Here is a 25,107-nt window from a genome sequence, read left to right as displayed (position 1 = left end):
TACATTTCTTTCAAGATTTGTGGCAAAATTTTTTCAGCCTGTGTTCACTCTGCCATTGTGCATGACGGTGAAAAATATGCCCCAAACACTTCTGATCTGCATTATGCTTTGGCATGATGTGTGACTGCAAACCAGAAGAAAGGATTCCATCAATTGTGCTTCATCTGAATTTTGTTATTAGTGAGAATACGAATGCTTTACATATAAGGTAGTTTGGCCATTTACAGCGTGCCACCTCTTGTATTAACCCCACACCACACCTTGATAACTTATGGTAGATTGAAAGAAACCTGGCTGAAGGGTTTAAAAAGTGATATGGTTTCATACAACTTAACTAGACTGTATGATGGTGTGAGACATTGTACGGTGTTGGAGTCCAAGACACTCAAGCACCCTAAATAGCAAGATCAAAGGAAGAAGGCGGCATTTTGAATTTTTTTGATTTTGTTGAACATTGAAGTTTAAAAGATTTCAGGATACATTGTGATGTCATAATAAACTCTCTCCCTCCCTCTTCTCCTCTCTCCCTCCTTGTTCTTTCTCTTTAATTATTTACATCATTCCATTCCTCTCACCACTTCTGTTATCATTCATCCATTATTCATGGCATTCATTTTTCCTCCCACCATCGTAAAAGTTCATGTACAGCTGAAGTGTGCACGATGACAAGCAAAGTAAGAAGTTTTAGCTTCATGTAGATCACTCTTTAATAACTAACAATAGATATTATGTTTTGCTTTTTAGATGGTTCATAAAAGGGTTGATATGCCATATAAATAAAACCCATGTCTTTAGAATCCTTATATGATGTTTACAAATTTTTGAGATGAGGATTGATAATTTGTATTATTTAAACTACTGTTCTCATTTTAGATGTTATTATTCTCACAACGTTTTGTCTACAGTTTGACAAAACGCACCTGAAGAATGTCTGTGGTTACATCAGCCAAAAACGTGAGAATAACATCCAAGAAGGAAGCTAAGTAGTTAGCGACATGGACTGAACACCTGAGTGTGCTAAGTTCAAATCCAGTTCATTTCATAGAAACACTTTCATCAAACCCACACTAACCTTTTATAGAGGAGGTAAATAAAATAACATTCTAGATGAGTGCAGTCGGCTGAATAATCCAAATAATCCTTTTGTATGATATTTGCTGATATGTATGTGCCGATCTATTATTTGTAAATTAGAAAATCTTTTCAAATTGAACTTTTTTTAACAGCAGCAGCAGTTGTCAGTATATATATGTATATATATATATATATATATATATATATATATATACGCACACATGTATTCTAATTTCTGTTATAACTTTAAAAAAAAAATGTCTTTGTAAATTGGTGACTCTTTGCTGTGCTTGTTGCTTAGTTGAGTGAGATGTAAGTACCATTACTTTGCAGACTCCAGCGGGAGTCCAAGTCCTGTGTTAGCTGAGGCCCAGCCGGGACCCCTGAGTCGCAGTGTCAAGTTGAGAGTGTCTCGAACATGTAATACAAATAATATTACTTTTCCAACACAATGTCTCCAGTTTGTTGCTCTGGGTGACTCTCAGCTTTTTTTTGTTTGCGTTTTATTTTCTTTCTTTGTTTTTTTTTCTTTGTGTTTTTTTTTTGTGTTTTTTTCTTCCTTCTCTTTTTTTTTCTAAATAAAAAATGAATTATTTTCATGCATATATATGTATTATATATATATATGTATTATTCATTGTTTTTTTTTTGTCTTCTTTGCTTATAACTATTACTACTCCTACTACATTTGCATGCCTTATTGTATGTTGATGACCATTTCATGTAGAAGCAGTAGTAATACTAATGGTGGTGGTTTAGGTGGTGGCAATTGTGATTTTAGTACAGCTTGGTACATTTGTAGATTTTTGTTTTGGTAATCTTTTTGAAACTAATAATAAAAAAAAAATGTCTTAATGGTGTATCTTTGATAATTCTCCTCTTTACTCATCTTAATCTAACCACTCCCCCATTACTACCCTTCATCTTCTCTACACGTTTTCACTTTTTTCTTTCAATGTCAAGTCTTTTCTTTTTTATTTTATTACTTTTGTAATATTCTGATGTAGATTAGTGTTAACGCGTTCATCAGTATTTTTGAAATTGCAAATATGCCAGTATGTCAACTAATTAAAAAATTTTTTTATTTCTATTTCATATGTAATATTAAATTGATTTTAATGTCAATATGTTCAGCATGTCACAAACCTAGTAGGTGATGCCCTTTTCTCTTCCCTGCAACCTCTTTACCACAGAAGAGATGTTGCGAGCCTGTCTCTGTTCTATCATTATTTTCATGGCAAGTGATCATCTGAGCTCCAATCTATGGTCTTCTCTTGCTGGACTTTCACAAAAAACATTCGATTAGCTACAACCACTATCAACGATTTCCCCCACTCTCTATCTGTGCTTAAATCTAAACGCAGATTCCATGAACAAAGCTTCTTTCCTAGAGCTGCCCACTTGTAGAAGACTGTTCTGTTGGCCTGCTTCCTGGCCGACTACAATATCATAGCTTTCAAGTCCAATGTAAACAAGTTCTTGTTGAACCGTCCCCTTAAATAATCAAATTCTACCCAACTTACACCATTAGCGATTACTACACTACCACCGTACATTCATTAACTCTTATTCTCAAGTGGCCTTGAGAGAAAAAAAAAATACAATTTTTGAGCTACTACATATCATCATTCCAGTAAAATTATCATGTCAGGCAAATGATGTGATGACTACAGTGTTAGTATATTTTCCAAGTTATCAAAGTGAAGTTAACTTTATCACATAAATCTTTATTTTTGTTATTTTATCACGCTAATCATTATTTTATCACGTTAATCGTTAGGATAAATGCAACGAATCTTCAAACTCCTTCATTGTGTTACAAAACCAACGTTACTACAAATTTTAACTTTATTTGTTTAAAATGTTTTTTGAAATCTTTTAATGTAATTGCTATAAAGTAAATATTTTAATATCATTAAATAAAATCTTTGGACGAAGGTGTCTCATAATTCCTTATCCGTTGTCTCTTATACAAGAAAATGACAAACAGCACAATTTTTTTATCAGTGTTTTATTTTCCAATGTTGAAATGCAACTGTTACAACTTCGGTTAAGATACTGTCGTTGTATGAGAACATGGGGGGGGGTATGCGTTGTGGTGCAAACGCAAAACTCTAACAACCTTAGGTTTACTTTCAGCGGCATCGTAACTCTCACTTTTATTTTTTCCTTTAGTTCTCATATTCCATAATGTTTCTGACAAAGGGGGAAGAATTGTTGTTTTTTTGGGCCTGAATCTAATACTCATTGTTGGCTAGGTTTTGATCTTGGAGTAGTTTCTTTTATTAGAAAAAAAAAAAAAAAATTTAATTCTTACATCACATGGTTTCATGCCTTGTCTGGAGCATTTTCCATAAAAACAAAAACAAATAGACGGTAGGTACATTTGACACAAGGAGGGTTCTCTCAAAAGCACATGAAATGCAGAGTTTGATTTCCGAAAATATGCAATTGAAATATTGAAAATATTTCTATTAAAGCAAAAAATTATTAGTGAATTTATAGATATATTTTTATCTTCTGAGAACAGATGTTTGTTAGAAATGGAATTATCTAAATATTAATTTACTTGTCGATACGTTCAGTATCACAAAAAAAATCATCGCAAACATTAATTAATGAGAAACGAATTACACCTTCCCTTTATAGCCACTCTTTATCAGTTAAAAATCATTAAAACCATTTCCTCTTCAAAAATTAAAAAAAAAAAAAAATGGTTGTCTTTTTTTTTTTTTTGTCTGTTTATGGTTTTGAATTGGCTATTTTTGGCGATAAATAAACAAAAAGTTATGTTGAATGAAGACTAATTTTTTTTATTTTATTATAGTTTGTTTTAAATATTGAAAAAATATGCAAGTGAATTGACATCTGTTCCTTTATAAATTATAAAAAACATTATTCAGAAAAAACAAAACAATGTATTTCATTGAAAAAAATCTAAAACCTTTTTAAATCAATTCTTTTTAGCTTTAAAAGGTTACAGAATTTGCTAAAAAATTGTTTTAAATTCGTCGGTATTTGTATTAATTTTTATTTATTTAATTCTTAATGTTTTGTTTTAAATTTTCAACTACCATGGAATTTCTATGGGTTCTACTAGTTAATATGATTCTCGTATGGTAGCTTGTGAAACAAAAAAAAAAAAAATGAAACCACATAAAGTATTGAGTATTTGTAAAAATTAAACTAATAAAAGTACTTGCAAGCAGTGGGGGAAAATGAAATTTTTTTTAATAAAAAATTATTTTTCTACTTCTGTTTGATCTAAGGTTTCTTGTGTACATTAAATTTAAAAAAAAAAATTAGATTTAAAAACTAAGTGTTCATGAAGTGTAGATGTAATTCTTAGGTGTAATGAATTATGTGGTATGATTGACGGGAAATATTCTTGAGACCAACTGAAGTGCAATATAAAAAGTCAGTTGGTTAAGTTAAACTTACCTAGGAACATTAATTTTGGTTCTAAGAATTTCTTTTGTGGAATTCTCATGTTTGCTGTACTCTATGGTTCCAGAAGTGTTGGTTGAAGTAAAATGTTGAGGTTTTAAAAATTGATGCTATTCCACGATAAAGCGTTTAGAGCAGTGGTATTCACCAACTGTGATTTTGTATTGTGATGTGCCACCAGATTACCGAATTGTATTGTTACTTTGCAGCATGATAAAATAGATCTAACAATCATAAAGAGAAGTTATGGCACAAGCGAACTTTAACTCGCTGGAAGTATTTTTTGCTTTCATTTTTGGAAGAATGATACTAGCGGAGAGGGAAGAAAATCCAAAATTAATGTTTTTGTTTTCTTATCAAACTTGTAATTCAAAAGAAGTTCACTAATGTAATAAAGTAACACAATAAAAAACATTGAATTTATTTAAAATTGTAAAAAAAAATAAATAAATAAAATCAATAGTCAAATAGGAATATTTTTAATGTTTTTTTTATATATATATTTAAATAGAAGTTACTACCCATTTCTGGTGATTTTTTTTTTTTTTTTTTAATTAAAATTTAGCAATAATACTTAAAAAATTATTTAAAAGTTTTTTTTTACAAATGTAACATTTTATATTCACAAATAATTTTTTTAAAAATAAATAATTTAGAATGCATAAATAAAATATGACATTCAGTTTAGAATATTATGAAATGGATGGAATGTATTTTTGCATAACTTTTTTTTTTTTTTTTTTGAAATGTCTTAAGAATTGTAACAGTCATTTTACAATATTTAGAAAGAAAAACTTATTTTGGATTGTCTTCACTTTTTGCTAGTATCACTCTTCCAAAAATAGAAACAAAAAATATTTCTTGTAAGTTAAAATGCATTTGTGTTGAAATTACGTTTAAATGTAATAACTTTTGCTGATCATGTTTGTCAAATTTAGCTGTTTATTTTCACCAAATATTTATTTTACTTCATGCAATTGACAAGTAACCATTCTTTGGTGTTTTGCTAGACGCAAAGTGAGTATTTGTTCACATAGACCTTTTTCTTGTCCAGAATCTCTCCTTGACAATTGTTGTTCAATTGTGGCTAACAAATGTAGGCATCTTGTGTTCGTCGTTAAATATCGATTGGCAACAAGACCGATTTTATAGAAGTAAAAGTGAAATGGATGTTTTATAAACGTTAAAACTCTGCTCATTAGAGAATTTCTTTCTAATGTGCTAAATATAAATTATGTGTTTTTCTTTAGAAAAGAGTTATGCGTTATTGAGTGTTAACAATTCTGTAGTTTTACCCAATTTTGAGGGTCTAGACATGATTTTAAAAGATATCTAATGCAGGCCCTATTTAGAGGCTATGAAAAGTGTGGAGTTGTCCTTAATGAGTCCACTTTGGCCCAGGGTGATATAACCTTTTAGGGCATATGGTGCTACCAGAACAGGCTGTCTGAAGATACTGGCTACCTGATCAAAAATGCGCAAAACATTGATGTTTTTTTCCTTTCCCTCTGCAAAACCCAATCATGTTCTACAAAGTCCAAAACAAAGACAACAATTTTCTTCTACAATTTAGTCTAATATAATATCTTTCAAAATTTTCAAATCAAGTCTCCTCAGTTGGTAGTTTATTACATCTCAAAAGGAAAATTATTACAATTTTATTTTGTTTGCAACTAACAAGTCAACAAAATTATGTCTGTTGCATTTTTAGTGGCTAACACATCAGATAAATTTCTTAAAAAAACATAGGAAAAACATTATTTTGAACAACTTACATAGTTCAAATAAGCAACACACCATCAACACACACACGCATAATATTTTGATTGCAGAAATTCCCCTCTGGACCAAAGTACCATAGGTTTGCAACAACAGATGCCACATATAAATTCAATTCATTTACCCTGATAGCCACTATCTTATGTAGCTTACGACAACCATTTCTGCCATATTCACTTGTGATAATTTTTACATTAGTTCCACCGCCACAATTTTCTTTAACATGACTACTTTATAGGTTTTCGACTATGCTGATTATGAAAATCTCATTTAAATCTGGCAAAGACAAGTTCTTTTCAATGGTTGTGGGGGTCTATTCCAAAATCCATTCTTAACATCAAGCAGTTGGGGTTGTCTATTTTGAAAGCTGTTCTTAACATGAGGAGGTTGGCAGTTGGTCACCAACAACAACAACAACAACGGTACTTTAATTTTTTACGAGGGTGGGGCTACGTCAACCGAGCAATGCCGGTTATATATATATATATATATATATATATATATATATATATATATATATTTATTTAGTGGGGCCAAAAACTGCAAATTTAAGCCAAATTAAATGTAACTGTTTAAACAACCTCATTTAATTTGCCTTTTATTCCTCTATAATTTTACCTGTTCATATTCAATTTTTAATTTCCTAGTGTTCACGTCAATTTAAAAAAAATTAACTTTAAAAAAAGCACTTCAATGTAAAGACAAAAAAAAAAAAAATTTCCAAATCTGATTTAACTAAAATGAGCAAGTTCGATCTAAAATAAGAGTTGGTTACGTTTCTGAATTTTTTTTGAGATGAAGACTGATAATTTGTATTATTTGAACTACTGTTCTCATCTTACATGTTATTCCTACAATGTTTCAGCCAATGTAATATCCGTCCTTGGTCAGGTGCATCTTGAACTTGACAATCTGTATGGAATTTCAGAATAGAACCTGTTATTTAATTCATGGGGGGGGGGGTAACTTGCTCTTGTTTTGTTACCCATGATAGAAAGCGCTAAATAATAATCAGTTTTAAATGACAGTCTTCTGAAGGTTGATGGTTTGATCCTCAGTATGTATAATACTAAGAAGACAATTATGAATTAGTTAAGCCTTCTCCCCCATTATGGTTGATGGGATGAAAGCAAACTACCCCCATGAATTAAATAGTTCAAATAAAATAATTAGGTCATTTCATCTTGGTGCTGTTGAACGGTAGTCTTTATGCTCCTTTTGGCATTGCGACAAAATGTGTCTATTTTCCGTCAAGAAACTGATTCTTAAAGGTTGTTTTTTGTTTTTTGCCCATGTAGAAAGCAGGCGTACACATGCAACGATGGCTATATGTGAGTAAATAAAAAGACAAAGAAATTCCGAAGACTAATCAATTATAGTAGTAAATCCTCGTTAATAGTAATCCTAATACTTAACATTCCAATACTACTAGTATTACTACTACTACTACTAATTTAACCATTGTAGATTAACATATCCAATAACTTTTCTGTTTATACACTTATATATATTATAAATATTATTTTTATACCTACAAACACTAGTGTTTTGTGCTTTTGTAATCATCAGTGCAAGAAGTGATAATTACTGCTGGGCCAGGGATTTAAACCCAGTTACAAAGTCACCTTTGACTAAGTTTGCTAGGATGTCACCCCTGGACCAGCATCAATAGTTAGTAATTAATTTGTTATGTATTTAATTTTAATTATTAAATTTATGTGCGATTTTAAATAGAATTTTTTCACATATAAAAGTATTACGTTATTAGAATGAAAAAGAAATGGAAATATATTGAAAATATGTTGAAAAGACAAAAATGTGATTAAAAATACTTTTTTGGTTATAGTCAGCTAACATACTTCCTAACTTCCAGCATAGTGTTACTGGAAGCGGTGACAAGGCAACTCAGTTCCTTCACTTTTATTGTTCTTTAGTATTTCTATTGTGAAGTGATTTATTGAAATAAAATAGAAGAAAAGGACATTATTGAAAAGTATATGATAAAAATGAACAAAATTATACAGATAACTAACATATTCCACTTATTAATGGGTTGAATGGTGTATCAGTTAGGTTCAGCAGTTGGTAATAAGATGAAAAAAAAAGGTATAAAAATCTACTCTGCTCTGCAAATATTAATTGCTATGAATTTTAAGTAAATGATCACAAGTAATTTTTCCATTTTTCTTTAATCAAAATATTTTGAATAGCAATTGTTTCAGTTTTCATAATCGAAAACTTAAGTGTCATAACATTGATCAAAATTGACTAATTGTACGAGTGGAAGCTTTCATAGGTAATTGATCTCACGTTAAAACTGCAGTGTTTCATTTCTAAGCAGAATTTTTCCAAATCTATCTGCACCTGTGTAATTTACACTGTATTATTTATCTTTCATTGGTGTCTGAATTGTTTTTTAAAAATTTTGTTGTTGTTCATCAGTTTATTTATATTTTGGCTTACCGCAGATGCCACTATATTTTACACAAATTTCTCTTTAAGATTTAAACATTTTCTGATGTATATTGAGCATATTTTATATCGATCCTTCTCATGCTGACATGAAAAAAAAAATATGTGCAAGGTAGCTAAAATAGGTTTAATTTTCATGGAGCAATTCTGGTTTCTGATTGGTTGATAGCAGAATATGAATTAATTTGGTTTGTCAGTTCCTAGCAGCGTTTATAAATAGAATCTCATAACTCTGATGGACCATATCCCCCACCCCCCAATTATGAGTCAAAAATATTGCAACAAACGTCATAAAAATAGATTTTTTTTTTAAAAACATAAAAAAAATATTAGACTTGAAAATTTCTCCCTTAACCCCCCCCCCCCAAAAAAAAACCCAAAAAAACTTTAACATCAAATAATTAGTACATTTTTTCTATGTTGGTCATTAAAATAATGTTAAATATATTATTTGTAGATTTCCCTTACACATGGCAATGGCTGATAGCACAATGATAACGTTTTTTAACTGCAGATAAGGTGATCAAGTTTTGTATCAGTTTGTAATCATCCGCCCATTTCTAGTCACATCAAAGAGCTGTGATACAGGCAATCATAACTAAAACTTGGACAGATCAGAGGTAGACTGAAGAATGAATATTGGACCATGGTTTTGCTTTTAGCAGCGGCAGCGTGATTTCCCTTATTTCTTTACATACTACGAGCGATGTTTCTTACAAAGGGAGAAGAATTACTGTTTTCTGGATGTAACACATATCATTGGCTAGTTTTTTTGTTCTTTTTACTTTAAGATGATATTTTTTTATTTATTTTTTTTAGCTCCTCATATTAAGTGGCTTCATATCTTGAGCGATTTTTATATATAAAAAAAATCGTTTAATTATTGTGGATTTTATTAGAGATTCCATATATAACACTTTTGGGAGTGTGTGTGTGATGATAGTCACCATGTAAAAGACAAACTTGTGGTGAAGTCCAATTCTTTCACTCCGCTAAATTATAACATTTTTATCTTCACCTGTCGGTATAGGTAAAAATTAGTTTCTCATTTCAACTGCTTAAAAAGAAGAAACAAAAATTAACAATATGGGCCGTATTGCTGTTTACAAAAGAATAAGTTTCTTCCTATTTTAATATTATTATGATAGGATATGTTTTATTTAAATTTTTTTATTATAAACTATAGAGTTTCTAGGTGATCTTTAAAATGCTACTTTTCTGATGATATATCTGGTCCGTTAAAACATTGTCAAACATTTGTAACGTTAAACCATTTTTTCTTTTTTAATATCACACTTCTGGAATTCATGAACATTTTTTTTTTAAACACAATTGTTTTGAATTTGATTTTTTTTACTCATGTTTTTCCCTCATTTTCTGAAATCATTCATTTTTATCTTTAGTTTTTTTCATTTGAAAAAAAAAAAGAAAAAAAGAAAAAAAAGAATCATTTTTTTTTCTCTTTTATCCATTGCTTTGATCTTTTTTTTTTTTATCTCTTTTTTTTTTTTTTTTTTTTTTTTTAAATCTCTTTTTGGGTTTTTATTGCAGCATATACACATTTTTTTTTTCTAAAAGCAAAAGCAAAGTTATCAGGGTAAATCACTAGAAAAATAAAGTACATTTTTGTGATTTTTGGATTGGTTTTGTGTGATATTTTTTTGTTATTTGATGTGACATTGCTATTTTTCATGATTTAAAAAAAAAAAAAAATATGTACAATTTTTTGAGTGATGTACCCACTGATAAAACCTTTATTAAAGTTATTGAATTACGGATTTTTGTCCAGAATTCCACCATATTAAAAATAAAAATAAAGAACATTCTATATGATGTATGTATCCATGATGAAACAAAAATATCATATTCCAAAAATCATATAAATTGATCAAGTAATTTTATTTTTATCTAAGAAAATTAAATTTTATGAGTAAGAGAGAAGCGACTGTCTTACTTGAAAACAATCTCAAGAAACAAGTGAGATAACTAAACAACAATTCAAATTTGCAAGATTTTTGTTGTAATGTACATTAATCACTTAAAATGATTTTCTTATTTAAAAGTAACACTACTTGATCAATCTATGTGATTTTTGGAATATATTTTCGTTCTGTCACGAGTACATAATACATCATGAAGATTTTTCTTTTAATATGGGAGAATTTTTGACAAGAACTATTTATTTTATGAGATATAAATGAATGCTATGGAGAGAAAAATCATTGCTGCTTATTAATTAACAGTAAATCAATTTAGAAAAAAGAAAAAAAAAAACTTACAAAATTTTAAATGAAAAAGAAACAAAAAAAAGTAACTGGTTATTTTAAAGTTCTTTGTGAGGTTTTACTTTTCTCCAATGTTTTATTTTCATTTTATTTTTGATTCCTTCCGACACGGATTCAACATTTCTCCAAATATTTATCTTGCCAATAATTATAAAGATTAAAATAAAATCAAAAAAATCCTCAGAATGTAAAAAGTTTTTTTTACTAATGTGGATATTGATATTTTACACTCTCAGTTGATTGTTTAGCACTCATAGCTTAAACTGCAACCAAAAAGACTATATTCATTTTTACTAATTAAAAATAAAGGTTATTTTAAAGAAATATGTTAAAAAAAGTGAACTCAACTTTCATGTCCACAACTGATCTCCCAAAACTATCTGCAGCTGACCACCCCCTGTAACATCCATGACTGATTTACCCCCTCCCAGCAATGTCTGCGATTGATTTACCCCCAAAGCAACATCCACGACTGATTACCCCCTCTCCTCAAAGCCACATTCATGATTGACCACCCCTTCCCCAGCAGTGTCCATGACTGATTATCCCCTCCCCCAAAGCAACATTTATGACTTAGTACCCCCCCCCCCCCCAGCAATGCCCACGACTGATTACCCCCTCCTCTCAAAGTCACATTCACAACTGATTACCCCCCCCTCCCCAAGCAATATCCACGACTGATTACCCCCTAAAATCAATGTCCAAGATGGAATGCCCTCTAACAATCACTCAAAAGCAATATCCATTACTAATTACCCCCAAGAAAGCACATTACCTCCCCCTCCCACTAAGAAAGCAACATTCATGACCGTTTATGCTCTTTTATCTCTTGCTGAAATGCCCCTACCATGATTCTCTCAAACCTCACCTATTTGTTATTTTCTTTTGTTTTATGATAACATTTTTATTTTTGTGACAGACAGTGATCCCCCCAGCCCTTCTTCACCAAAAAGTGTGCTAGACATTTTCACCTTTTCTGGTATGTTTTACTTTGCACTTCTGGTTGACAAAGCATAGCACACTGTCGCCTCAAGCATCTCACAAAGAGATGCCCTATGCGCCCCAACACTTCTTGCTCCAATTGTGAGTCTTGCTTTCTGATCACTTTCTAAGTTCTAGACCAAACTACCAAAGCAGAACTAACATTACTCTGCCTCCTCATAAGAGGATCACATTGGCCTGACCACTTTAGCTCCACCTCCTCAATGAGTTTTGTTGTTGTCGTTGTTGTTATCACCCACACACTGCACCAATAATCTTTTGTGTTGTTGAATTCAAGGGAAAATAACCTGTGTGTACCCTTTTGTGTTACCTTTGAACAAATGTTTTTTTTTTGAATTGGTTGAATTGTAAATCTGAGATTTTCTTCCTCTAATAAATTTTCCTAAAATATTTTGTACATTTGGCAAACATTGGATGCTAACATCTGTCTGTAACAGTTTTTGTTTTTATAAATATGCAAACAGGATGATGCATGGAAAATACAATTGATTGTCTGTTGTTTTTGATTTCCGATTTCTGCTGTCCGTTTGAATGGATAATTAGACATGGTCAAGTGGAACAGAAAGCCATTCTTAACATAGGGAAAGGGAAACTTTCATGTTATCTGAGAGAAAGATAATCATTAATTAGAAGAGATATATCTTGCTTCACAACATTGTCCTGTCTGCAGAGCAAAAACCGAAAGTCAGAAAAAGCAGACAATCTTATCTATAACCATACAATTTTCTCAATTTTAAAATTAATCCATTTAAGAATCGTTTAATTTTACTAGTGTTGTAACTATGTAATTCATATTGATTTAAGGGATCATAATAAGTTACATAGCTAATATATATATATATATATATATATATATATGCTAGCAGGGAGATCTGAAATTGCCCAGAATTGAATGATGATCAACAAATGTTTCACACTCATATTTTTATTGTCATCAAAATTGGTGAAATCACCCATGTTTCAATCAAATTGATTGATTTCCTGTTCTAGCTGGGGACCGATCGCGTTGCACCAAGAGGAAGCTTCACATGCCTCCCCGCAGTAACTTAGTCCACAATACATTATAGTTTACATTGCACTGTAGAGAATCTACTGTTGATTTTATAGAATTATTTTTTATACATAATGGCTTGAATTAAAGTTTAAAATGCAAAAGGTCAAGTATCCTGCTTCAATTGTGCTCTAAACAGAAAGTCATTTCGAACACGCCTCTGTCATATCAAAGAACATACTGTTGATTTTATATGTCGGACTTTTCGGCTTGTGTGATGATAAAACTTCTCAAATGCACTTACGATTTTAGGTTTTATAAAATGCTAACTTTGGTTAAAATCACCTGTTCCTTCTTTCATTGGATTATTTTGATTATCAATACTTATTGAAGACATTCTGAGACGAAACCTATCTAATAACACTGCCAGACACATAAAGTACCATTGTGTGAAATTTCATAAAAATTGACCCAGTCGTTTTCAAATCCAAAGAAAATGAACTGTCACATACACACACAAACCAAGTTCCTTTTATGTAATAGCAGAGATATATATAAAGTAACATTGTTTGTGTCTGTGAGGAACAGTCTCTACCAAGCTCTTCAGTCAATTTTTGGTCTACAGATTTGAAACTTGTAGTATAGGAGATTTGGACTTTTGGAACAAATTTTTGGGGTTTCTGGCCAGTAAAAATAGCTGCTAAAGGATCAAAATTGAAAAAAAAAATGCTATTTGGCAGTATTTAATCGATTTACAGTGCTCTTGTATGCATGTGCAAATATACATTTATATGTTAAAGTCATTTAAATTTTAATGTTTTTTATACATCTGTCGATAGCTCTGTTAACAACTAAGGCAAGAGAGCTATGGGTTTTGGTTTTGATTGTAGCGGGTGGCACCCAAGTTATGTATGTACTTTTTTTTATTTTTAAAAAATCACTACTATGTATTGGGTACAATATAATAATCAGTAGAGAATTTGCTCTTTAATAATAAATCGGAAATCTGCATAAATTAAAATATCATTTAAGCGTATTTTACGACCGGACAATAAGTGACCTTGTCTATGTAAGGAATGGTCTCTACCAAATTCATCTATTTTTAGTCTAAAGACTTAAAACTTGATATATAGTTGAACCTGTAGAACAAATTCAATTTGGTCTTTAGCCAGTAAAAATATCTGCTAAAGGGTGAAAATTTAAAAAAAAAAAAAAAATTGGATGGAATTTGGCAAGCTTAAGTTGACTTCCAGAAAGTGCAATTCTATACATGCACAAATATACATTTATAGATTAGACAATGTTTTTGAACTACGTATATGCATGGCGCAGAGGATAGTAAACAAGGCTGGAAGGTTATATCTTTTAGTTTTGATTCTAGCTGATGGCACCCAAATTATATATATATATATATATTGTTTACTTTTAAAATCGCTACTATATGTTTAAAATTTTTTTTTTATTACATTTTCACCCCAAACAAGGCACATTACCACTTTGGTGTAGGGGGCTACTATCAGGGCCAACAACTACTGGGGCACTATGTTGGGATTTGGGCAGCAAGATGTCGGTTCACATTACACTTGAATTTCTGCATGTCAGTACAGTTGGGGAAGCAGGGACCTGGAATAGAATTCCAAAGTCTAGCGGTTCTGGGGAAGAAACTACTGGAGTAGAAAGATCTTTTACATCTAGGGATCTCTACTGTGTGGGGGTGGGATTTAGCTGCCTGTCGGGTTTGTCGAGGGTGTCTACATCGTGGGGGCACAAGTGTCTGCAGTTCGCCAGAGCATTCACCATTAAAATACTTGTAGAACAAGCAGAGGGATGCAACATTTCATCGATGGGACAGAGGCTGAAGCTTAGATGCCAGTTCAGGGCCTATCAGATTGGCGACTCTCTTTTGAACATTGTCTAGGAGCGAGAGACTAGTAGCAGATGCACCAACCCAAATGTGACAGAAATACTCCATACATGGGCAAATGGTGGCCTTATAGAGGTACAGGATACTTTCGGGTGTTAGTAGTTTTCTAGCACGGTAGAGAGAGCCTACCTTCCTCGCAGCGGCCCTGGCAATGCTTTCAATGTAATTGTTCCAGCTCATGTTTCCTGTGAATGTTAGGTCAAGCAGTTTGAAAGATGTACTCTCAGATAAAGAGTCACTAACCATTGCTATTGGTGGCAGAGAAGGTTTCTTGTAATTATTGAATGAAACCAGTTTAGTCTTGGCAGCATTGAATGTGACCATCCATTTTTGTCCACTACAGATTGGAGTTCATCCTCTAGTGTTTTTGCCATTTCTTTAGATATGTGTTCATTTGTTTTCCTGTCATGCCTGTTATAGAGTGTGATGTCATCAGCATATATACCCATCTCAGAGGAAATTTTGTTGAGGAGGTCATTAATGAATATTAGGAACAATAGAGGTCCAAGGATAGACCCTCGAGGCACTCCCGCATTTATATCATATTGTTTAGATATACGACCGTCGAGGACAACCTGGATTTTTCTCTTATCTAAGAAGGATTTAATTATGTTAAGTATTCTACCAGTGATACCGTATGATCTAATTTTCCTGAGGAGACCCTCATGCCATACCCTGTCAAAAGCCTTAGATATATCTAGAGCTACCGCTCTGCCCTCCTCTGCTTTGTCCAGTGAATGGTATATACGTTCAGAGATTACAGTTAGGGCTTGTTTGTCAGTCAGAAGTTTAGCATCTGTAAGGTGATGGACTAGAGCATGGTTAATTAAGGTCTCAAATATTTTGGCGAAAAGTGGGAGGAGGCTAATGGGGGCGATAATTTAATGGGTCAGTTCTTTCGCCAGAATTCTTGAATACTGGTACCACAGGAGCAGTTTTCCAACAGCCCGGATGTTTGGTACAATATAATAATCAATAGAGAATTGACTCTATAATAATAATAATAAATACAAAATCTGTATAAATTAAAATATCATATTTAAGTGTATTTTACATCTGAGCTATGTTGGGTGGCCTACTAGTGTGTGTGTATATATAAGGATACCTGTCATAGAATAGGTAAAATAATTCCCTGAACAGTTTTTCATGACTTTTGTGTAATTTTATAAAGATTAAAATCAAATATTGTTTTATTTGTGTCCTATGACTATTCAATGCAAATCTGAAATATACTTTCTGAAGACCCTTCAAAATACTTCAAAGAAACAGAAATTTGGGAAATAATTATTAATTGATATTTAATACCTATCGCTTACATTTTGTGAAGGTCTTCCAGCCGTATTTTACAAGTTTCGCATGAAACTAAAATATAGCATACATTACCTACAATTACATTTAGCAGCTATGTTTAGTTTAGGAGCGAATCCCGTACATATAAACATACTTAACTTTATATATAGACTTGTGTGAGTCTGCATGAAGTTTGGTTGGGACACACCTGCTATACTAAGAAGTTTGAGTAATTTTATCGACAACAATTTCAAAAATGAAAGAACGGATAAAACCATGAAAAAGTAGTATATGACAACCTCTCTACCAGATATTTTGGCAGAAGGGATATGAAGAGAAGCTATTCTCTGGATATTGAGCACTTTTTGTTGCCTGTGCACTGGGTTGTTGGGTCCACATAAAATTCTGTTTGAATCCACCTGTTATAAAGATATTGAACACTTTTTCATTATTATATATTAACTCCATTGTGGGCAACATCGACACAAGTTCAAAAATAAGATACGGTAATCTTACTTAAAAAAGGATAAAAACATAAAAATGTAATCGCCCCCAAAAAAGAAGTATGTGACAACTTATCCACCAGATCTTTCGGCAGAAGGGATACAAAGAGAAGAAGCTATTTACCAGATATTGAGCACTTTTTGATGACTGTATACCAGTTTAAGCAAACTTCTTTAATGCTGCCTCAGTCTTGAAAGATTTCTTTTTATGGTCTGTTCCAATGGAAACAAACTGAAAATAATTCAGTTAAAAAAAATAACAAAATAAAATTTGTTTTAACCGAAATAAACGTTTTTATGTTATAAAAATGATTAGTTATGACTTATTGTGTTATTAAAAGAAAAAAAAATTAGCAGTTATGATATAAAAAAAATGTAATTTAAGTAACCCTTGAAATAAGAAAAATGATTTGTTAATCGACGATAAAAAAAATGCCAAATTAATAATACAAGATTTACAAATCTTTTAACCATGTTTAAATGCAAAAAAAAAAAAAACTAAAAAAAAAAAATGTAAATGAAAGTTTTTTTTTTGTTGTTCTTGTTTTAATTAAAGAATCGTAATTGGATTAGAATTTTTGTTTCTTTTAAATAAAAATTTAACCCTCAGTTGATTTAAACCTTAGATAAAAAAAAAATCGAAATAAGGAAATTGTTTTTTGTTTTAATATAATTATCTGCTAAAATTACAAAACAACCTTGTTTAAATGCAAAAAAAAAAATCCCCAAAAACAACAATAAAAAAGACCACCTGTAGGTGTACACGAACCTCAAAACTAATACTTGAGAGCCAAACTCCTGAGCCATAGTGCTGATTGCGAAATCATGTTGGAAATTCTTTTATTTAAACAAATTAAAAAAATAATGCTTGACGCATGTGCAGTTGTGTAAATTGGTTAGAAAGAGACGATTTTAACTGCCCACCTTCATTTTAAACTCTATTTCTATACAAAATAATTGGCCATTTTTTCCAATTTTTACATATGCATCTGAGGCATTGCTCTTTCAGATGGCACTGGTTTTGACCCGGTCGGATGTGGATGACAAAAGTTTTGAGTAGACATACACACACACACAAGGGATTTTGATTTTTTCCTTTGTATAATTTTTTTTTTTTTTTTTTTTTTTTTTTAGATCTAATCTATATTTCTCTTAGCCTGTTTCATTCTTTTTTCAGAAACTGAACCAATCTGGCTTAAATTTTGTATGTATCTTTATGATAAAGTGCGGTGAATTAAGTATTATAATATCCATTTGATGCACAATTAGGGATTAATAGGGATTAGCATTTAATGCAAAAGTGAGCACGAATTTAACCGTATTCAACCATCAAGTTGACATAAAGCACTCAACGTTTTTAACAGGCTAAAATAGCTAGTCATTTCATAATCCAGATGACATTTTTTTCATTTTAATTTCAAATTTATTTTATTGTCCAGTGAAAATATATCTTAAAATAATAAATTAGATATAACTGAGCTGTTTTATTTTTGTCTCGTTCATAAGTAAAAGTACTTTATTTATACAAATTCTACTGGGGTTGCATGTGAGTAGCCTTTTTATTGATATTTTTGTGGAATTAGTTGTTTCCAGTTACAAGCCAGTTGGCTCTATTATGCTCTAATACTTGTAAGAAAGGTATTAACCTTCTATTTACACCTAGATTATGGGTAAAATACCAACTTGAATTCAAATAAATATAAAAAGAACTATTTATAATAGGTACTGTATTTCAACATTAAACTCTCAAAAAGGGTTGATATGCCATAAAAACAAACCAATGAACTTTACTAATATTGAAAACTTTTTTTTTTTATTTTTTATTTTTTAACCAAATGCTTTTTATGCTAATTCTGAATGCCACTTTTTCTTTGGATACGAAAATCTTTGGGAAATTATTTTTTCTTGAAATCGTTTCAAAGGTCAGTAGAGATTAAAAAACTTTTCTCTTGAACACAAAAACAATAATGCATATCTGCAGGAGCTTTTGTGCACTGGTGCTAAGTTGATGCACTTGTTGTTGTCACACTTGTTGTCGCACTTGTTGTTGTCATTAAAAGAAGAAACCAATTCTTTGATGTTGTATGCTCTTTTCTTCTGATTTTCTCACTCTTTAAGTATGCCTGCTGTGAGATGTAAGTATAGATTGATGATTATATTGTCAAACATCACTCTTTTCCTCCCTCTCTTCCCCTCTCTCTTCCCCTCTCTCTTCGCCTCTCTTCCCCTCTCTCTTCGCCTCTCTTCCCCTCTCTCTTCCCCTCTCTCTTCCCCTCTCTCTTCCCCTCTCTCTTCCCCTCTCTCTTCGCCTCTCTCTTCGCCTCCCTCTTCCCCTCTCTTCCCCTCTCTTCCCTCCCCTCCTTCATCTCTTCCCCCTCTTTATCTCCTCTTTTTCTCCCTCCCTCTCTCTTTCTCCACCCCCGTCACCACCCTTACCTTCCTCCTCTCTCTTCTCTTTCTTCTCCCTCCTCTCTGCCCCCTTCTCCTTAATCTTCCCCCTACTCTCCCTACCTGTTCCTCCTTCTCCCTTAGTAACTATTTCATTTCTAAATAAAAGTTATTTGAACCAAGTAACACATTTGCATCCGTAGAGATCGACGCACATTCCAAGCAATCTAGTGTAAAAGATAAGGCAATATCAACAGTGATGATCGAGCTGAATTTGATTACTTAAGAGGTCAGTGCAATAAGAATTTGTTTACAGTGGACTTGAAAATGATCTTATTGTAGTCAGCTGGATAGCAGCCCTACAGTATTGTGTTCTACAGACAGACAGTTCTAGAAAAGAAACTTTGTTTATAGAAGTTTTGTTTAGTTTTAGGTAGAGAGAAAAGAAACTATTGACAGTGGTTGTAGCTAGACAAATTTTTCTTGTGAATGTTTTACAGTGGGGGGGGGGCTTGATTGAAGCTTAGTCGAGCACCAGCTATGAAAATAACAAAAAGACGAGTTAGAAAAATTTTAAAAGAAAGATATTACACATACTTTTTAATTTTTCTATTTTGATATCTATACCCCTCCCGAGCAACACCAGATAGGCATTAAAATAAATATTGGGTTCTTGTCCAGAATTAACTCTACATTAAAACTACAAAATAAAGAAAAATTTGTATAACGTACACATCCCATGATGAAATAAAAATCTTGTATTCCAAAAATCACCTGAAATTTATCAAGTTGCTTAACTAAGAAAATCAAATTTTATGAGTATCTGAGAAGTGACTGCTGTGCCAAACATTTTGACCATTTCTTAAAAAATTATAGGGAGATAACCCAATAAGAATTCCAAACATTTTGACCATTTCTTAAAAAATTATAGGGAGATAACCCAACAAGAATTCCAAACATTTTGAACATTTCTTAAAAAATTATAGGGAGATAACCCAACAAGAATTCCAAACATTTTGAACATTTATTAAAAAATTATAGGGAGATAACCCAACAAGAATTCCAAACATTTTGAACATTTCTTAAAAAATTATAGGGAGATAACCCAACAAGAATTCCAAACATGCAAAATTTATGATGTAATGCCTCTCAAATCCCATTAATTGTTTAAAAATGATTTTCTTTATAAAAATAAAACTATTCTGACTTATGGTATTGATGTAGAGATTCTGACTTCTTATGGTATTGATGTAGAGATTCTGACTTTTATGGTATTGATGTAGAGATTCTGACGTCTTATGGTATTGATGTAGAGATTCTGACGTCTTATGGTATTGATGTAGAGATTCTGACGTCTTATGGTATTGATGTAGAGATTATGACGTCTTATGGTATTGATGTAGAGATTATGACGTCTTATGGTATTGATGTAGAGATTATGACGTCTTATGGTATTGATGTAGAGATTATGACGTCTTATGGTATTGATGTAGAGATGATGACGTCTTATGGTATTGATGTAGAGATGATGACGTCTTATGGTATTGATGTAGAGATGATGACGTCTTATGGTATTGATGTAGAGATGATGACGTCTTATGGTATTGATGTAGAGATTATGACGTCTTATGGTATTGATGTATAGATTATGACGTCTTATGGTATTGATGTATAGATTATGACGTCTTATGGTATTGATGTAGAGATTATGACGTCTTATGGTATTGATGTATAGATTATGACGTCTTATGGGATGGATGTATAGATTATGACGTCTTATGGGATGGATGTATAGATTATGACGTCTTATGGGATGGATGTATAGATTATGACGTCTTATGGGATGGATGTATAGATTATGACGTCTTATGGGATGGATGTATAGATTATGACGTCTTATGGGATGGATGTATAGATTATGACGTCTTATGGGATGGATGTATAGATTATGACGTCTTATGGGATGGATGTATAGATTATGACGTCTTATGGGATGGATGTATAGATTCTGACGTCTTATGGGATGGATGTATAGATTATGACGTCTTATGGGATGGATGTATAGATTATGACGTCTTATGGGATGGATGTATAGATTATGACGTCTTATGGGATGGATGTATAGATTATGACGTCTTATGGGATGGATGTATAGATTCTGACGTCTTATGGGATGGATGTATAGATTCTGACGTCTTATGGGATGGATGTAGAGATTCTGACGTCTTATGGGATGGATGTAGAGATTCTGACTTCTTGTAATTTTATTGATGTAGAGATTACAAAGTTTAAACTGATTAAAAGTTCAGATGCATGAGATGATGGTTGCAAATTAGAACTGCTTTAAGAGGCACAAACTTGGTTATCAAATAATTTTGATTTAAAGTGAGAATGAGTTGAGGGGAATTATCTAATGTGGTGTTTTGGTATTTTGATAATGTATGGATATCAGATGAATATCTCTTAAATGTATCGTGTTTTTTTTTGTTGATATCATTCTATGTATTGCCTGCATGATATTCAAGATGCTTTACAAAATACATTTCAATGTCTATATAGATCATGCTTAATAAAGCAGCAAAATGTATTTATTCAACAAAAACCAATTGTTGGTTTAGCTTATAATTGATAGTTTCATATTTATAAGTCGTGACTGACTTGATTTACCCTATGCCATTAAGCATAGGTGAGACGTTAATAAATTTCCAGCTCCAGATGTGGTGCTGTGACTTTGTCACATTTTTTTTTTTTTTTTGAATGACGAGATATATATATATATATGGATTGACACTCCTTCATACAGCGCCTGGTATTCCCAAATGGTCACCCATCTGGTACTTACCAGTCTTAAGATCACCTTTAACTTTGATCTAACAAAAACTGGTGATCATGCAATATACAAATATTATATTTATGAACAAGGAAGAAGTGTGGTTTAATATGCACAAAATGGTCTGTGAGGCAAAAGTTGCACAATTCCAACCACTCCTATCTTGAGTTGGCACTGCTTGATTCCTGTGGCAAGGAAGAGTCCAGGATAACTGGAAACAATGTCAAGATAAGCGGAGAGCATATACAGCAGTTGGTATTCCCAAATGGTCACCCATTTTAGTACTAACCAAGTTCAGTGTTGCTTTAACTTTGCTGATATAACTGTGTGTTTGTGATTATGCCACATATTTTTGGTATTGCGTTATATATCAGAGTTCATTGGGGACATCCTCGTTTTTATCTCAATTATTTATTTCTTAATAGGACAGCAAGAGACTTGAAAAAAACCAACAGTAAACAAAATGTTTGATCTAATTGTGATTGCATTGTCCTTTTTCATAATCATATTGACACACCGGTTCTCGTTAGATCATTGAAGTTTAGCAACAACTAACCTGATCTGTATCAGAGGGGTGCCCATTCAGGAATACCAGGTGCTGTATGTAGGCGAATGTCAACATGTCCCTGCAAGAATCACAAAAACCTAATGTTATCATCTGCTGTAACATATGCATGCAACTGGAGATCGCTTGTGAATTTGATATTTTCATGATTCACACGAAGCCGTTTCAGTCTGCATAGAGTAAGTGCTGCTGGCTTTTGGCATTGCTCTATTACTATTTATTAGAGCAGAGTTAGGCACAAGGTCATTTTTTTTTTTTTTTTTTTTTTTTAAGGCACTCTGGATTAAGACAAAAATTGAAGGATTGCTTAGTCATTGACCGAGAACAGGAAAGATGAAGTGCAGCAGTATTGAAACAGATATTACATTTTGCTTGTAGACGAAATAAAAATTGTTTCTGTCTAGAAGGATTTCTTATTCACTGATTGAGTGTGGAACAGATACATTTTACTACTAGTCAACAAAAAGGCGCTTCATTGTCTTTAAATGTAGCAGCAGTCTTTCACTCTAGATGAAATTTAGTGTGATTAGATCCTACCCAGTAATTGAAAAGCCTATTTTCACAACGTTTCTGTCAGTGTAACTTTCATGAGTATCTTAGCAAATCGGGAATCTGCACGCAATTATCAGTTATCTTGTGCCATGCATAATGGATAAAGTAAATTTATAATTGTATTTACAGTCATTGTTTAGGATTCATGTACATTCAATTGTAAGTTGCACTCTTTTGGAGGTGGAAGCTTCATTCCTCAGTGTAGGGAGGGGGGGGCGATACTCAAAATACAATTGTGAATTAAGACATCTAACCAGTCATGGGTGACAGAAAAGAGCGTGCTACCCCTTTGGAATGAATAAAGGGTTCCATTTAAAATTCACTGCAGATTCTTGAGTTTGACAAAGATTTTCTAGTTCAATAAAATACATCTGAAGAAGGTCGGAGGTCACATCGGCTGAAATGTTGTGAGTAATACAAGTAAAATTAATTTTTTTTTTTTTTTGTCTGAAATAAGTTTCTGACATTTCATTTTAAGCAAACATTTGATGCATAATTTCTGTTGAATAACTTTTATTTTACTTTTTTTAACAGTAAATTTTGTTTGATTGCTTGAAATATTAACTGAAAAAAAAATGTTTAAAATTGCTTGTTGTCATCTCAAATAGTTTTGGTTGAATTTATCAATTTTTTTATGCTAGAAATTTATATATTTTTTTGTTGTTGATTGCCAAATGATATTAAATATTCATTTTTTTAACCTCAGGGTTTTTGAAATCTAAACGAGACAAAAAGAAGGAAAGTAAAAAGAAGAAAAAACGAGAAAAGGATGAAAACCTGTAAGTTTTTCTCTTCTTTCCTCACTTTTCGCTTTTGTTTTTGTTGTGTAACAGGATCAGAGATAGGTGGGTGAACAAAATAATGTGAGAAACGGTAGTTTTTCACACAAGGCTAGAATAAGCATAAGGTTAGAGTAGTGAAAAATTCCATGTGTAGTTAAGAAACTAGAGTTATGGTTCAAACTCTAGGGTGCGCAGCACCAGACAATGCCATCCAATCCAAGCGGTTGATATTGGTCATGTTGCATGCAGCCAAAGCATTTTTTACGCACTCCAGCAAAGTCGTCCTTGATCTACAATATGAACCAGTCTTTGTACCAGTCATGTACCTTCAAAATTAGGTACTATTTCAGAAAACGACCCATTTTTTTATGCTTGTTGCAGTAACATATTATGTCGGCTTACTTAAACTGCTGCAATATGTTGAGCGCTGAGCAATTTATTTTAATTTGTAACATTTTATTATAGAGTTATTTGAATGAGACAAAATGAAAATACAAAAAAAAACAAAAAATGAATAAGTTTCATTTATTGTAAAATAATATGTAGCAACAGATGACCCCCCCCCCTCTTTTTTTTTTTTTTTTTTTGTAAGAAATAATGATTAAGATTTTTTTTGATTGGAGGAGGAGGCTACAAAAAAATTATTTCATGACAATGTTTTTTTGCTGACTCGTTATTTTTTTTTTTCTGTTAGACTATTTTATTTATTTATTTTATGGAAGATTTTTGATTATCTGTCGAAGATGCCTAAGGAAGTATTCTTTGCAAATGTATCGTGGGAAATTTTTCTCATCTGTTACAGTGTGTTCTGATCTGATGATACACTTTTTTCCATAAATTTTGAACAGTTACAAAGTTGTGGGACTACATGTATTTCTCATTGATTTCCATTCCTGGCAAAATTAAAGAATGTTTTTCCACTAGCTATATAATCTGTAAACCTATTAGAATTGATTGTGATGGCTTTACTAAATTTATTTTAATGATTTCAATTTTTGCATGATTAAAACTAATATTTTCTTCCAATTTATTAACTGTCGTCTGCTGCACTGGCTAAGTGTTTTGCAAGCTGCTGGAGTATTCCATTCATAGAAAAACGGATCGTTTTCTGCATAAATATTAAAAATTGAGTAGGACTGCCAATATGCCAAGATTTTCTTCTTATAATATTCAGATATGCAGGTGCAATATATTTGTTTTTCTCTGATTTTGATAAAATATCA

General features: G+C 31.9%; 1 protein-coding gene across 3 annotated transcripts in view; it reads left to right on the top strand.

The window, feature by feature from the left end:
- Positions 1–25,107, top strand: part of LOC145296668 (F-BAR domain only protein 2-like) — a 218,725-nt gene that overhangs the window by 138,417 nt on the left and 55,201 nt on the right. The window contains exons 12-13 of one of the 3 annotated variants that reach the window (XM_080142609.1): positions 1,408–1,494; positions 23,809–23,881. In XM_080142609.1, the coding sequence (XP_079998735.1) occupies positions 1,408–1,494; positions 23,809–23,881 (160 nt within the window). Of the gene's footprint in view, positions 1–1,407; positions 1,495–7,598; positions 7,632–23,808; positions 23,882–25,107 lie in introns of all 3 variants that reach the window. The other 2 variants (XM_080142610.1, XM_080142611.1) reach the window with 2 other exon arrangements.

Source organism: Euprymna scolopes, chromosome 17 (assembly GCF_053919585.1).
Source record: "Euprymna scolopes isolate OS-2025 chromosome 17, ASM5391958v1, whole genome shotgun sequence".
Classification (NCBI taxonomy): domain Eukaryota; kingdom Metazoa; phylum Mollusca; class Cephalopoda; order Sepiida; family Sepiolidae; genus Euprymna; species Euprymna scolopes.
This window is presented reverse-complemented; position numbering and strand designations above follow the sequence as displayed.